Genomic DNA, 15,126 nt, shown 5'->3' on the forward strand with positions numbered 1-15,126 from the left:
AACAGTTAGAACTGGTCATGGAACAACAGACTGGTTCCATATCGGGAAAGGAGTACATCAGGCTGTATATTGTCACTCTGCTTATTTAACTTATATGCAGAGGACATCATGAGAAATGCTGGGCTTGATGAAGCACAAGCTGGAATCAAGATTGCTGGGAAAAATATCAATAACCTCAGATATGCAGAAGACATTGCCCTTATGGCAGAAAGTGAAGAACTAAAGAGCCTCTTGGTGAAAGTGAAAGAGGAGAGTGAAAAAGATGGCTTAAAACAATATTCAGAAAACTAAGATCATGGCATCTGGTCCCGTCACTTCATGGGAAATAGATGGGGAAACAGTGGAAACAGTGACAGACTTTATAATGGGGGGGCCCAAAAATCATTGCAGATGGTGACTGCAGCCATGAAATTGAAAGACACTTCTTCCTTGGAAGCAAAGTAATGACCAACCTAGACAGTATATTGAAAAGCAGAGACAGTACTTTGCCAACAAAGGTCCACCTAGTCAAAGCTATGGTTTTTCTAGTAGTCATGTATGGATGTGAGAGTTGGACTATAAAAAACCTAAGCACCCAAGAATTGATGCTTTTGAGCTGTGATGTTGGAAAAGACTCTTTTATTTATTTATTTATTTATTTTTTTGCTTTACAATATTGTATTGGTTTTGCCATACATCAACATGAATCCACCATGAGTGTACACGTGTTCCCAATCCTGAACCCCCCCTCCTGGCTTCCTCCCCATACCATCTGGGTCATCCCAGTGCACCAGCCCCAAGAATCCTGTTTCCTGCATCAAACCTAGACTGACGATTCATTTCTTATATGATATTATACATGTTTCAATGCCATTCTCCCAAATCATCCCACCCTCGCCCTCTCCCACAGAGTCCAAAAGACTGTTCTATACATCTGTGTCTCTTTAGCTGTCTCACATACAGGGTTATTATTACCATCTTTCTAAATTCCATATATATGTGTTAGTATACTGTATTGATGTTTTTCTTTCTGGCTTACTTCACTCTGTGTAATAGGCTCCAGAGAGTCCCTTAGAAAGGGACTGCAAGGAGATCCAACCAGTCCATCCTAAAGGAAATTAGCCCTGAATATTCATTTGAAGGACTGATGCTGAAGCTGAAACTCCAATACTTTGGCCACCTGATGTGAAGAACTGACTCATTTGAAAAGACCCTGATTTGAGGAAAGTTTGAAGATGGGATGAGAAGGGGATGACAGAGGATGAGATGGCTGGATGGCATCACCAACTCAGTGGACATGAGTTTGAGTAAACTCTGGGAGTTGGTGATGGACAGGGAGGCCTAGTGGGCTGCAGTCCATGGGGTTGCAAATAGTGGGACACAACTGAGTGACTGAACTGAACTGACTAAACTCCAAATTCTGCTTCTCTGGAGGGCACCATGACATGACATTTCTTTGTTTTCAACAATTTTTTTTCAGTTTTTTCCATATCACCAAAAATATATGTGTGCAACTATGTCAATTTTAGGCATCTCAATACTTTTTTCTGCTATGGTAAATAGAATTTAGCTTTATTATGCAATCTTCCGGCTGATCAAAAGAATGTGCTTTGAGTTTCTGAGTCTCCAGTTTTATCAATTTCTTACCTCTTAGCTTCTATTTTTTACTTCAGTAAAATAGAGGTATGATGATATCACCCCTTGTGCTATAACACCCCTTATCTGAAGGAGTTCACACAGCAGGCCCAAGACTCTATCTTTGAGAAACCTAATTATAGGATTGGCTCTTTGCTGGCATCTAGAAACTTGGGTTTTAGGAGGGTTCCCACTGTTCCCTGATAATAATGGCTCACTGTGACTAAACTGTTTATCCAGACTGTTTTAGTCTCTGCTGAACCCATGTTTCCTTCTGAAGTTTGGAATTTTTGCAGGGACCAGGCAGAGGTGCCCATGTGACAGGTACCGAGTAAAATCCTCAGGCACTGAGTCTTTCCCAAGCTTCCCTGTGTAGACAGCATTTCATGTGTATTGTCACAATTTAGTGCTTAGGGGAATTGGTTACCTCCTATGTGAGTCTGCTGGGAGAGAACCACTGGAGGCTCATGCCTGCAGACTTCACCCATACTCCTTTCTCCTTTGCTGATTCTGCACTGTGTTCTTTCACTGCAATAGTCATCGCCATGAGTATCACTCTGTGCTGAGTCCTGTGAGTTCTCCTAATACATCAAACCAAGGGGTAGTCTTGAGCACCCCACACCAGAGGATTATCGTGAGTTTTAAGTGAGCTCAGACACACTGAACAGTTAGCACTTTTTCAGACTAAGCAGGTGCTCATCTGAGAGAAGTCCTTTACCAAGCAGGTCTGGATCTGAGGAGGATTTCCATACTATCTTTGGCCTGAATGTGAGATTCCTCAGTGCTATCAGGGGAATGGACATCACTCATGGAATGTCACTGTACACTTTGGAAATTCCCTCTCTGCTTTCAGTCATGTGTGAGCATCACAGGAACGTGACTATAGGATTTACAGCTTCATTTTCTTTTTAAGTTGTTTCTTCTTTAACTCAAACTTACTAGACACCTAGAACTATATTTACTACCATTTAAATTACAGTTGTATCACATGGTGAAATGTAGGCAAATTAATTCAGCTGTGGGTGTCCTCTGGCTTATTTTGCAACAAGAATAGTATTAGTTCATTAATATTTTCTTTTTTTATATTCTCACTTGAATGCCATAGCAACCAGTGAGAAATTCCCAGTCAGGAAGGAAATAGTAAGACATTTCTATTCTGGTTCTAAAAATGTTTGATCTAACATTCTCAGTTCTTGTTCAAGTATGAATATATGCAAATCCTCAAATGATTTTTCTACAACAATTTTCACCTGGTTTCTACAAATGATCATGAAGTTTATTAAAATGTCAAGTGGACTCAGCCAATGTGTGACCAAATTATGTTTCAAATGTATTTATGTTTTCATAAAATAATACTGAGAGATGGTGTATAGAGTCACTTACTTATTTGGCAAAATTTCTTGGCCACTGAAAACCTTCTAGGCCCTTGACAAACCAGACAATAGCCTCACAATTAAGACTCCAGTGAGTGGACACAATGTAACAGCTAATATGGTTACCCAGATTGGGCGCTGTGCTTGAGACTATGAAGCAACTAAAACAGAGAAAAGTCATGGGCATCTGAAGAGCAGGGGATGGGATCATATCAGTTAGCATTTTCTGTGCAAAGATCTGCTCCAAAATGTAATGGCTTAAAGCAACAGCCATTTGATTTATGTGCTGATTCGGTAGGTTGATACTGGAGGTCTGGCTCAGCTGTTTGTTTGTTTGTTTTCCTGCTTGTTTTGACTGGGCTCACTAGTGGACAGCTGCCGGTCAGTGAGACAGCTGTTTCCAGGGCTCGTTGCCTGGGCTGATCAGTGTCTTGGTTACATGATCTGTCACCCCCTAACTAGACGGCCTGGCCTCGTTCTCATGCTGGCTGGTTCCAAGAGCAGCATGGAGGCATGCCCCAGGGGGCAAGCACATTCCAGGCTTGTGTCATAATTTCTGTTGTCCTTTTGTGGATTACATATCCTGGTCCAGAGTCAGTGCTGGAGAGACCCACCCAAGGGCTGGACACTGGCAGGCACGAGACATCGGGGCCATTCCTGTAACAGTCTACCGCCGCTGCGTCCATTACTTCTTTATGCTCTGCCTGAGATGTTCTCAAATGTTTGAAATCAACTGACCTGTACTTATTAACCTAATTATAGTAAGGTACTTAAGGAGTTTTTTTTTAATGTCGTTATGTTTTCCAAGAGACACAACGTGCCAAGGTATTTCTGAGCCCTTCCTATCTTTCGTTAGTTTTTCATTGTCACCTTATGTGAGTTTGCTAAATGAGTCTGAAGTAATGACCAGGATGGATGCGAAACTGGGTTTTGATAAAGTCAGGGGAGTTAATGCTATGAAGACTCTGATCCCTGTCAAGAGACTTTATATGCTGTACTGTGGTCTGAATGTGTCTTTCCAAAATCCATGTGTTGACATTCTAATCCAAACGTTGTTTAGTCATTAAGTTGTGACTTAGTGAGTTGAGTCTTTTGTGACTCCATGGACTATAGCCAGGCTCCTCTGTCCATGGGATTTTGCAGGCAGGAATACTGGAGTGGGTTGCCATTTCCTTCTCCAGGGGATCTTCCCAACTTAGGGATCGAACCTGCATCTCCTGCATTTGCAGGTGAATTCTTTACTGCTGAGCCATCCCCAAAGCCCCAGTGTGATGGCAGTAGGAAGTGAGGCCTTTGGGAGGTGATTGTTCCTTGAGCTCGGAACCTCATGAATGGTATTAGTGCCCTTGGTGGTGCAGAGGTTAAAGCATCTGCCTGCAATGTGGGACACCTGGGTTCGATCCCTCGGTCGGAAAGATCCCCTGGAGAAGGAAATGGCAACCCACTCCAGTATTCTTGCCTGGAGAATCCCATGGACAGAGGAGCTTGGTGTGCTACAGTCCACGGGTCGCAAAGAGTCGGACACGACTGAGCGACTTCACTTTCTTTCACTTTATTAGAAGAGATCAATGCGAGCTCCTTTGTCCCTTCCAACATGTGAAGTTACAGCAAAAAGACAGCCAACCAGAAAGCAGGTTCTCACCAGGTAGTGAAAGAATAGAAGCATTAGAAAACTAGAAAGAAGTCGGAAAGCCCTGCTGGCTGAGCAGGAATAAACAGTTAAAAGGAAAAACAACAACAACAGAAGTTCCAAAGGAGGATGAAGGGAAGGGAGGGAGGGAGAGTGAAAAAGACGATGTTAACATCTGTAGAGCTCTGATCCTAGGTGTTCTTCACTAAAAGTTCTGTTCTGGGTGATGTTAGTCTCTCAGCAAATATTTCTTGATCCCTACCATGCGCCAGACATTGGCTAACAGTAATGAACAAGTGGACAGCATCCCTGCTCTTATGGATCTTATATTCTAGAAGGGAAGACAGATACTAAGCATGCCAGTGTTCAACTGACAGCAAGTGAATAAATGTGGAGAAAAATATGTACGTGACTGTAGCAATCTATGTATAACTCACCTACTCAAGCCTGAGGGCTGGGACAAGGTTTCCCCCACAAAGTAACATTGAAGCCAACGCACCATGTTTTGTAAAAGGTGCAACAGGGTCGTTGGGATTCCCCAAATGATTGTGATTGTCCTGTTCACAATAAATTCAGAGAGGGAAAAGCAGCCACCTGCAATCACAGTGAATACTAAGTGGCATTCAAGCCCAGGGTACCTTACGTGTTTTCAATAAATGTAAAGCATAAAGTGACTATTTTACATATTTTCTACGTGTATCTTTGTCATTTGTTGTTGTTTAGTGGCAAAGTCGTGTCCAACTCTTTTGGAAAGTCATGGCCTGTAGCCCACCAGGCTGTGCGGTCCATGGGATTTCCCAGGCAAGAATACTGGAGTGGGCTGCTCTTTCCTTCTTCAGGGATCTTCCCAACCCAGGGATTGAACCTGTGTCTCCTGTATTGGCAGGCAAGTTGTCACTGAGCCACCAGGGAAGCCATAGGGGGTTTTAAATAGGTAATCTGCATTGTTTCAAACAAGCGAAATACATCGTATAAAACTCTAAATATCCAATATAAAGTAGATATTGTTCCCTGCTTCCTCCTGGCTCCCTTCTATGCAGGCAATACCAGTCAATCTCTGGTATATTCATCCAGAGGTATGTTTCATACTTGTAGCTCTTGGCACTCACTTTGTGCCAGGTGCTTTTCAGACATTCTTTTACACTTTTTTACTTGTTTAATCCTAATAAAATTTTTGTGGTAAATATAATTATTAACCCCATTGTTCATGTTTACACATATTTTTCCATACACGTGTTTTAGATTTGAAGTGCACATCAGACTTTGAGATGCTTCTCCCTGTGTGCTAGTCAGCTTTTGCTTTGGTAACACCACATAACAAACAAATACAAGGTCTTAATGGCTCCATGACAAACATTTATTTCATATTCACAAGTCAGCTGTTGGTCTGACTCCAGCCTGGAGGTCAGATTTGTGTCTGCTTCATGCATCTCTCCTTCCAGAATCTAGGCTGAGGGAGTATCGCCCACTAGAGAGAAGTGCATGCCAAGTGGCAGAAGTGTAAGTGGGAAGTGGAAACACAACACCTTCAAAAACTTCCACCCTGGGGACTTCCCTGGTGGTCCAGGGGCTAAGACTTTGCCTTCCAGTGCAAGGGGTGCAGGTTTGATCCCACACGCCTTAGGGCCAAGAAACAAAACAAAACATAACACAGAAGCAGTATTGTAACAAACCCAGTAAAGACAGTAAAAATTGTCCACATTAAAAAAAATCTTAAAACTTTTCCACCTTGAACTGAAGGACTTTTTCTTCTTCCACACTCCTTTGGTTAAAGTGAGTCACATGACCAAACTCAGTGAGTCGGGAAACCCTACTCCACGTGGAAAGTATAAGGAAAAAGCAAAATTTTTGAATGAAGTTGCTTCATCTACCGGAGAAGGCAATGGCACCCCACTCCAGTACTCTTGCCTGGAAAATCCCATGGACAGAGGAGCCTGGTAGGATGCAGTCCATGGGGTCGCTAAGAGTCAGACACGACTAAGCGACTTCACTTTCACTTTTCACTTTCATGCATTGGAGAAGGAAATGGCAACCCATTCCAGTGTTCTTGCCTGGAGAATCCCAGGGACGGGGGAGCCTGGTGGGCTGCTGTCTATGGGATTGCATAGAGTCGGCCACGACTGAAGTGACTTAGCAGCAGCAGCAGCAGCCTCATCTACAGACTCTGAAAGTACAACTTGCATTGTCTGTAGCTAATAGTGGAAAAGCTGAAAAGACAGAATGATGAGTGAATTACTGATTTTCCTGTGTCTCCTGGCTGGCAAGATAATAAACTGCTCCCTTTTCTGTTTTCATTTCTCAGGTTTTTGCATCATGTTTGGAAAAAAAAAGAAAAAGATTGAAATATCGGGCCCATCCAACTTTGAACACAGGGTTCACACTGGGTTTGATCCACAGGAACAGAAATTTACCGGCCTCCCACAGCAGTGGCACAGCCTGCTAGCAGACACTGCCAACAGGCCAAAGCCCATGGTGGACCCTTCCTGCATCACGCCCATCCAGCTGGCGCCCATGAAGGTATGGCCAGGACTTGCTCTTTAAGTTGGCTTAAAAAGTGTGACCTCATTTGATGCAGGGTGAGCTCTCAAATGCCTAAATCATGTATTTGTTGTTAAATATCCACATATTATCCACAATTATTCTTCAGTGATTATAATGTTCACCACTTATTGTAAATTGCAGAACATGAAAAGCAACCTCAACTTTCAGATGTGAGTCTTTTTTTACTCATATTCATACAATGCAATCACAAAATAGGAAATGTTTATTTCTACTTTAAATGTTGTTTGTGTCAGTAACCTCTGAGTAGATGTTATATTAGGCAGCCTTGTGTTGTTATGCATTTGCCCTCAGAATGTCTAAACTTTTATAAAAAGTCTAGTAAGAACAGGTTTTAACTATACTAAATGATTTTTATGTATGTATACACACATACATGCATATGCATATATATTCTGTATATAATAAAATATATTTATGTGTATACATACCCATAAATTATACATATATAGTCTTCATAGTCTAAGAGAAAGAGATTTCAAATAAAAATGAATTATGAGATTCCTAAAATAAGATATAATTACCTTAAACAAATAGCTAGTAGATTTTTAAAAGGACTGTTCATCGGTATCATTGCATTAAAGTGGAAATCAGACTCAAAACATTTCAGATAATTCAAGAGACTACCAAAAACTCAGCCTTTGCAGTTTCCTTCTGTACATCAGGATGATAAGAATTCCCTGGGCCATCACATTGCCCAAAGGCTTCCTATGGGAATTAAACATTGAAGCTTATCGTCATGTTATCCAATAGGTCAAATTCTGTCCTCACTTCTTATATCAGTAGGCATCTGAGCTATGTAAATACCTTATTCTGTATTAACATGCATATTGAATACACTGGGCTTAAATGATATGTAAAACAACAGTGGATGCATTTTTAAAGGGTGTAAAGAAGGAACCTAGCTGATAAATTACAAGAAATGCTTGTAAGAGATCGCTTGCACTGAGTAACTTGGAATTATGTTTCTTGCATTTATTCATGTCTTATTAGTCAATTTATTCTAGTACTGAACATGTGGGTCTGTCCTGCCCAAAGATTGATACAGAGTGTTTTAATCTTGCATCTTGTAAATTTTATGTTCTGATAAGATTCTGAAACTTTTCAGGCCAGCTGAAATATAAAAAAGAGGTGGATATTCAAGAAGATAAATCTTTAGGGACAAAAAGGAACCTCTCATCTTAAACAGTTATTGATCAACATTTAATAGAAGCTGACCAGTTAACCAACTCTACTTGTTAATATTAGGCAGTATCCTGGACAAGGAGGCCTGGAGTGCTGCAGTCCAAAGGGTCAGACACGACTGAGCAACTGAACTGAACTGAACTGATCCTTCTATTGAAGATGATTTTCTCTGGAATAAAAGATAAATGCCTCACTAATGACTAAATAATAGGCTGGAACTTATCTAAAAGGAAATCGAGATTGGAAAGAATTTGCTTTATCGTTTCATTATTTTTTTGCGATATTCCGAGTTTTTATAAAACCCAGAAAAGGAAGATGAAGTATGCCCCCAAAAGTTGTCTGCTATTGATCATCATGGCAAAGGAGAATGTCCAAATGAAACAAGGGCTATTTTCTTAACTTTAAGAAATTGCCATTTGATGAGGAGTATTCTGGAAGGGAGCTGTTTTAGCATATCATCCTAGCTAAAGGCCAGGATGTGCTCTCTTATCGGGGAGTGTGGAATGTGCTTGCTATGGGATGAGGTTAGAGTAACACCTATTGCACCGTGCTTTTTCACTTGTGCTAGTCTTAGCTGGTCCTGGCTGGCAGTAAAGTAGGAAGCTCCCATCTCAGTGATAATGCATCCTGTGCAGTGGCTGTAGGACATAAGAGAATCTTCTAACTCATTTCTTCCATCTCCTGGGTGAGTTGGCTACCTTTCTTCTTGGACAGAATTTATCAGCCCCACTGAGACTTGGAGCAAAGTTACCTAATTGAGCCCCATGTTTCTCTTACTCACGTAATGGGCTTCCCAACTTTGATGCCAAATGTGTGAGAATCCAGTCCGTATGGAGGAATGTTTGTTATAGACATTTAAATGCTAACAGAGAAATGACTGGAAAATACATCTCAAGTATGAATCCAGTCCTGGATTTCTGCACATTTCAAGCACAGTAATGTCTGTGAAAAAAATAAATAAATACAGACAAGGAATGACAAGAGTCAGTTCAGTTCAGTTCAGTCGCTCAGTTGTGTCCGACTCTTTGCGACCCCATGAACCACAGCACGCCAGGCCTCCCTGTCCATCACCAACTCCCAACTCAAACTCATGTCCATCGAGTCGGTGATGCCATCAAACCATGTCATTCTCTGTCATCACCGTCTCCTCCTGCCCTCAATCCTTCCCAGCATCAGGGTCTTTTCAATTGAGTCAGCTCTTCACATCAGCTAGCCAAAGTATTGGAGTTTCATCTTCAACATCAGTCCTTCCAATGAACACCCAGGACTGATCTCCTTTAGAATGGACTGGTTGGATGTCCTTGCAGTCCAAGGGACTCTTAAGAGTCTTTTCCAACATCACAGTTGAAAAGCATCAATTCTTCGGTGCTCAACTTTCTTTATAGTCCAACTCTCACATCCATACATGACCACTGGAAAAATCATAGCCCTGACTAGATGGACCTTGGTTGGTAAAATAATGTCTCTGCTTTTTAATATGCTGTCTAGGTTGGTCATAACTTTCCTTCCAAGGAGAAAGCCTCTTTTAATTTCATGGCTGCAATCACCATCTGCAGTGATTTTGGAGCCCAAAAAATAAAGTCAGCCATTGTTTCCACTTTTTCCCCATCTATTTCCCATGAAGTGATGGGACCAAATGACATGATCTTTGTTTTCTGAATGTTGAGCTTTAAGCCAACTTTCCACTCTCCTCTTTCACTTTCATCAAGAGGCTTTTTAGTTCTTCACTTTCTGCCATAAGGGTGGTGTCATCTGCATATCTGAGGTTATTGATATTTCCCCTGGCAATCTTGATTCCAGTTTGTGTTCCATCCAGCCCAGTGTTTCTCATGATGTACTTTGTGTATAAGTTAAATAAGCAGGGTGACAATATACAGCCTTAATGTACTCCTTTCCCTATTAAGAACCAGTCTGTTATTCCATGTCCAGTTCTAACTGTTGCTTCCTTACCTACATACAGGTTTCTCAAGAGGCAGGTCAGGTGGTCTGGTATTCCCATCTCTTTCAGAATTTTCCACAGTTTATTGTGATCCACACAGTAAAAGGCTTTGGCATAGTCAGTAAAGCAGAAATAGATGTTTTTCTGGAACTCTCTTGCCTTTTTGATCATCCAGCAGATGTTGGCAATTTGATCTCTGGTTCCTCTGCCTTTTCTAAAACCAGCTTGAACATCTGGAAGTCTAGGTTGAATTTTCCCCAGAAAGACCAATTAATTAAATGCTTCCTAGCTGAAAGACACCCAAGAAATCCATCCTTCATACTCTCACCAAACCCTTTTAGATGAAGCTTCTCCTTCTTCAGACCCTATGAATGCAGTTGGTGCTGTCAGCACTTATTTATTGTATCATAGTGAATCTGCTGACTGTACCAGCTCGTCAAATGAGAAAAATAATAGGTTCAAGGGGCAAGAGTGCACCACAAAGTTTGAATGAACTCTTTAGAGAAGACTCCTCTGGTGAAATCTTGCAAATGACCTGAGAAGGGCCAGATATAAACTATGCAGAATATATTGCAGAAGTCAGAACATTCTGTGGAATAAGAAGCCATGAATGAATTAATAGAAAGTAATGAATAGGTAGAGTTGTACATGTTTAAAGTGTTTTGGCAAAGTGTTGTTTGTCTTTAAGTAGAACTGACAATTCTAAGTTGGAGTCAAATTGTCCTTTGAAATAGACAAAGGAAAATGAGAAAAGAGATTGTGATATAAAAGCAATAGTGGAAGAGGTACACAGTTCCTTAGGTGGTGGCAAAGTACTGTTTCTTCAGAACTGTTAACTTTAGGCTGGCTGGTTTTGAATGTAAGTTCACCATTGCAACCAACACTATCTTCTCTGACTGGTTGTGTCAGCTGCTTCGGTCCAAACCTTATTTAAATCACATGTCAAAATCACTGGGATATACTTTTCTACGTAGAATCTTTCAGATCAATATTTCTCAAGCTATAGTCCAACAGAATCACCTGGAGGGCTTGATAAGTAGATTGCCAGGCCTATCCCCAGAGTTTCTGATTGAGCAGGGCTGGGATGGAGCCTGAGAATTTGCAATTCTGAAAAGATTCCAGGTGACACTGATGCTGCTGGTGTGGGGACCTGCTTTGAGAACCTTGATTTAGATCATTGCAAAGGAATTTGTCCACATAATGTAGCAGTGCAAGTTTACACCGGCCAACATTTCCAAAATCTCAGAAACCAAGAGCCAAAGGTTAGCTTAGGATTGTGTCAAAAGTTAAACTTCAGGTACCCAAGCCAAAGGCATGTCAGCAAGGTGAGGGTGGGGTGGGGAGCACCCTGTAAAACATAAAACTTTTGGAAAATAACTTTGAGAAACTCCTTTTTTATGTGACATCATTTTGTCTGCAAGAATGTCATAAGCATGTCATTACCAAAATTCCTGCTGAATTAAGATACTTTTATATAAAGGGTCTTCATGGTTTAGTGGTTAGGAATGTGCCTTGCTGCTGGCTCAGATGATAAAGAATCTGCCTGCAGTTCAGGAGACCTGGGTTCAATCTGTAGGTCAGGAAGAGCCCCTGGGGAAGGAAATGGCAACCTACGCCATTATTCTTGCCTGGAGAATTCCATGGGCAGAGGAGCCTGGTGGGCTATAGTCCATGCGGTCGCTAAGAGTCAGACATGACTGAGCAGCTAACACTTTCATATAAAGGGCCGGTTGGATGGTCATGTTTGTTCTTGCCTAGTGGTTCTCAAACTTGGACTTTCAGCCAAATCTCCTGAGGATTTTATTAAATCCAAGATTCCTGGCCCCACCCTGGAGATTCTGATTCACTCGTTCTGGGTGGATGGTTTGCCTGTCTAGCAAACTCTCAGATGCTGCTGATGCCACTGATGGGTGGAGGACACACTTTAAGAACCACTCTTTTAGGTGGACTGAAGCTTGAACTTAATGATCACCCTTTTTAATAGCCTAGAACTCATTTTAAAATGTTAATACACACAGAGAGAGTAATGTTAAAAAAGCCTTTATATCACAACATTGTAAATCAACTATACTCCAATAAAAAAATTAAAAGAATGGCCATTTTATTTTATTTTTGGGGGGGGTATTTTTATTTTTTATTTATTTATTTATTAATATAAATTTATTTTAAAAGCATTTAGAAATAGGAAGAGGAGATCCAAGGAGTGAGCACATGGTGTGTAAGTCCAAGATCAGCCAACTACAGACTGGGTGGCTTTAGATAAGTCACCAGCCTGCTGCTTTAGACAGGAGTTTCCTTGTCTATAAATTGAGGGTGCTAGTATTTCCCTTGCAATGCTTCAATGGCCAGATCTCAACTGTCTAAGGAGCTTTGGTGTACGGAGAATACCTTCTACTATTTGTACTTAGTTTAACAATGTGATAAAATTATGGATCTATTAAGTAATATTTTAGAAAAATACCAGTACCTACTATTAAATTAGTAACATTAATCAAACTATGCATTTAAGTATTAAGTAGTCACATGCTCCCAAATATTTCAACATCACAGGTGAAATATTTTAAGTTTTCTTTGCTTGTTCAAACATTAACACAGGAAAGTAAATGTATGCAAAGAAAAACAGTAAAGACACATCAAATATCATAATTGTCATAATGGCTATAAAATATGTTGTTTCACCAACACTTAACCTCTTACTAAAATATTAATACTTTGGTTATTACAAAATATTAATAACTTGGTTTTTCTTCCTTTCTTCATTATTTCAATAGATAATTTATAATTTCTTGGCTCATGCTGCAGTACTTATTTTTAAACCTTCTTAGGGTTACAAAGTTAGTTAAGTCGCCCAGTCGTGTCCAACTCTTTGCGACCCCATGGACTGTAGCCCACCAGGATCCTCTGTCCATGGGATTCTCCAGGCAAGAATACTGGAGTGGGTTGCCATTTCCTTCTCCATTTCCTTCTTCTTAGGGTTACAAAGTCCTACCAAATCTGAAAGATACCATCTCGGAACTTCCCTGGTGATAAAGAATTTGCCTCTGAGGTTATGTCCTCCTATTTACCCAGGGTTGTCAAGACTTGTTTGTTACCTCAGAATCAATTCTGAGATCTGTATCTTTAAAACCCCCAGAATGCAGAAAAGTTTACACTAATTTCACTCATTCATTCAAAAGGTATTTACCGGACCCTCACTCTAGGTGAGCGGGATGTCCGTAAGTGCTAGGTCCCAGTCCTGAGGAGCTGTAATTCTCACAGAAAGACAATGATCTAAATAAACAAGCAGCACACCTATGTAGCAATAAGTATGATGAAGAAAAGAAAGTATCATCATAATATAAAGTATCTGAGGGTGAAGCCATTCAGAGCCCTTGAGGAGAGTCTTCAAGAAGGTGACCAGGGAGCCAGGAAGAAGACCCAGGAGGGGGAGAAATTCACAGGAGGAAGGAAGAATATGTGCAAAGACCCTGGGGGTGTGAACAGGCATGGGGAAGTAGCCTGGGGCTGGGGGACCTGGAAAAAACTGGGCAGGGAAGGGGTGGGGAGGTCCCTTCAGACACTGGATGGTGGGGGCTTTGTGAGCCACAGTCAGGCCATTGGTTAAATTCCTATCCATGCAGGACACAGGTCTCAGATCAAGAAATTGTTCTATTGCAAAATAAATTGATTCATGTAAAGGTCAGATTCAATTTTATACTGTGCCAGCAATATTGATTTGATATGCAATCCTGCAGATTTTCAGGGCATGTTAATTAAATGGATATGAATAGTTAAGATTTAGGAAGTCCTTCTGACTCTGTGCTTATCAAAAGATATTTAAGAAAAGCACAAACCTCTTACAGAAGAAGTAATGTGTATCTTGTAGCAATCATTAATTTTTTAAAAAAGAAAACGTTAATTATAAATGAAACTTTGGGGGCAGATTGCCTATATGCTAAAACTTCTCATCAAAAACATCACTTAAAAACACCTACAGCGGGTGCTTTCCTAGGGGTCCAGCAGTTAAGAATTTGCCTTGCGGTATGGGGGTGTGGGTTCAATCCCTGGTAGGGGAATTAAGCTCCCATGTGTTGGGGAGCAACTAAGCTCCTGTGTCCCACAGCTACCAAAGCCCACATGTGCTGGACACCACACGCCACAGCTCGTCTGTGCTGCAACAAAAGATTCTGTGTGACGCAGCAAAGATCCCGCGTGCTACACCCGCGACTCAACACAGCCAAGCAATAAGAAATACATAAATAAATTTTAAAAGGAACATAAGTCACAAAAAATTACAAATCCAATTAAAAAAAAAAAAAACACCCACAGCAGTGTCTATTAGGTTGATTAGAACCCAGACTTTCACTGGCAGAACAGGTGATTAACCTTCACTAAAGTTTTAGTATTTATGCACTTTTTTATATATAAATTTATTTAATTGGAGGCTAATTACAATAGTGTATTGGTTTTGCCATACATCAACATGAATCCACCACGGATGTACACGTGTTCCCCATCCTGAACCCCCCTCCCACCTCCCTCCCTGTACCATCCCTCTGGGTCATCCCAGTGCACCAGCCCCAAGCATTTCTGCACTTTTAAAACCAGTGAGGACCACAGACTTGGAGTCTCACAGCTCTCTTCGTGCCCATTACTTTTTGGAACCTCCTTCCATTTTCACTGTGCCTTCTCAACCTTCCCAGCACCAGAGACTGCGGAAAGAAAACGTTACACCTGCCCCATTCTCTCCCTTACCTAAATTCAGGAGATTGGGGCAAGTGAGCTCAGTCCCGGAGGAGTGGGTAAGGCCAAAGCCAAAGTCAGGTTTATTGTCCGTCTTCATTTCT

At 41.1% G+C, this 15,126-nt stretch overlaps 1 protein-coding gene across 2 annotated transcripts in view; it reads left to right on the forward strand.

The window, feature by feature from the left end:
* The window catches only part of PAK5 (p21 (RAC1) activated kinase 5), a 415,486-nt gene that overhangs the window by 290,931 nt on the left and 109,429 nt on the right, over positions 1 to 15,126 (forward strand). For both annotated transcript variants that reach the window (XM_040248311.1, XM_040248309.1), the window contains one exon: positions 6,920 to 7,134. In XM_040248311.1, coding sequence (XP_040104245.1) covers positions 6,931 to 7,134 — 204 coding nt within the window. In that variant the 5' untranslated portion in view covers positions 6,920 to 6,930. The remainder of the gene's footprint in view (positions 1 to 6,919; positions 7,135 to 15,126) is intronic.

This window comes from Oryx dammah, unplaced genomic scaffold, assembly GCF_014754425.2.
Source record: "Oryx dammah isolate SB20612 unplaced genomic scaffold, SCBI_Odam_1.1 HiC_scaffold_10, whole genome shotgun sequence".
Lineage (NCBI taxonomy): Eukaryota > Metazoa > Chordata > Mammalia > Artiodactyla > Bovidae > Oryx > Oryx dammah.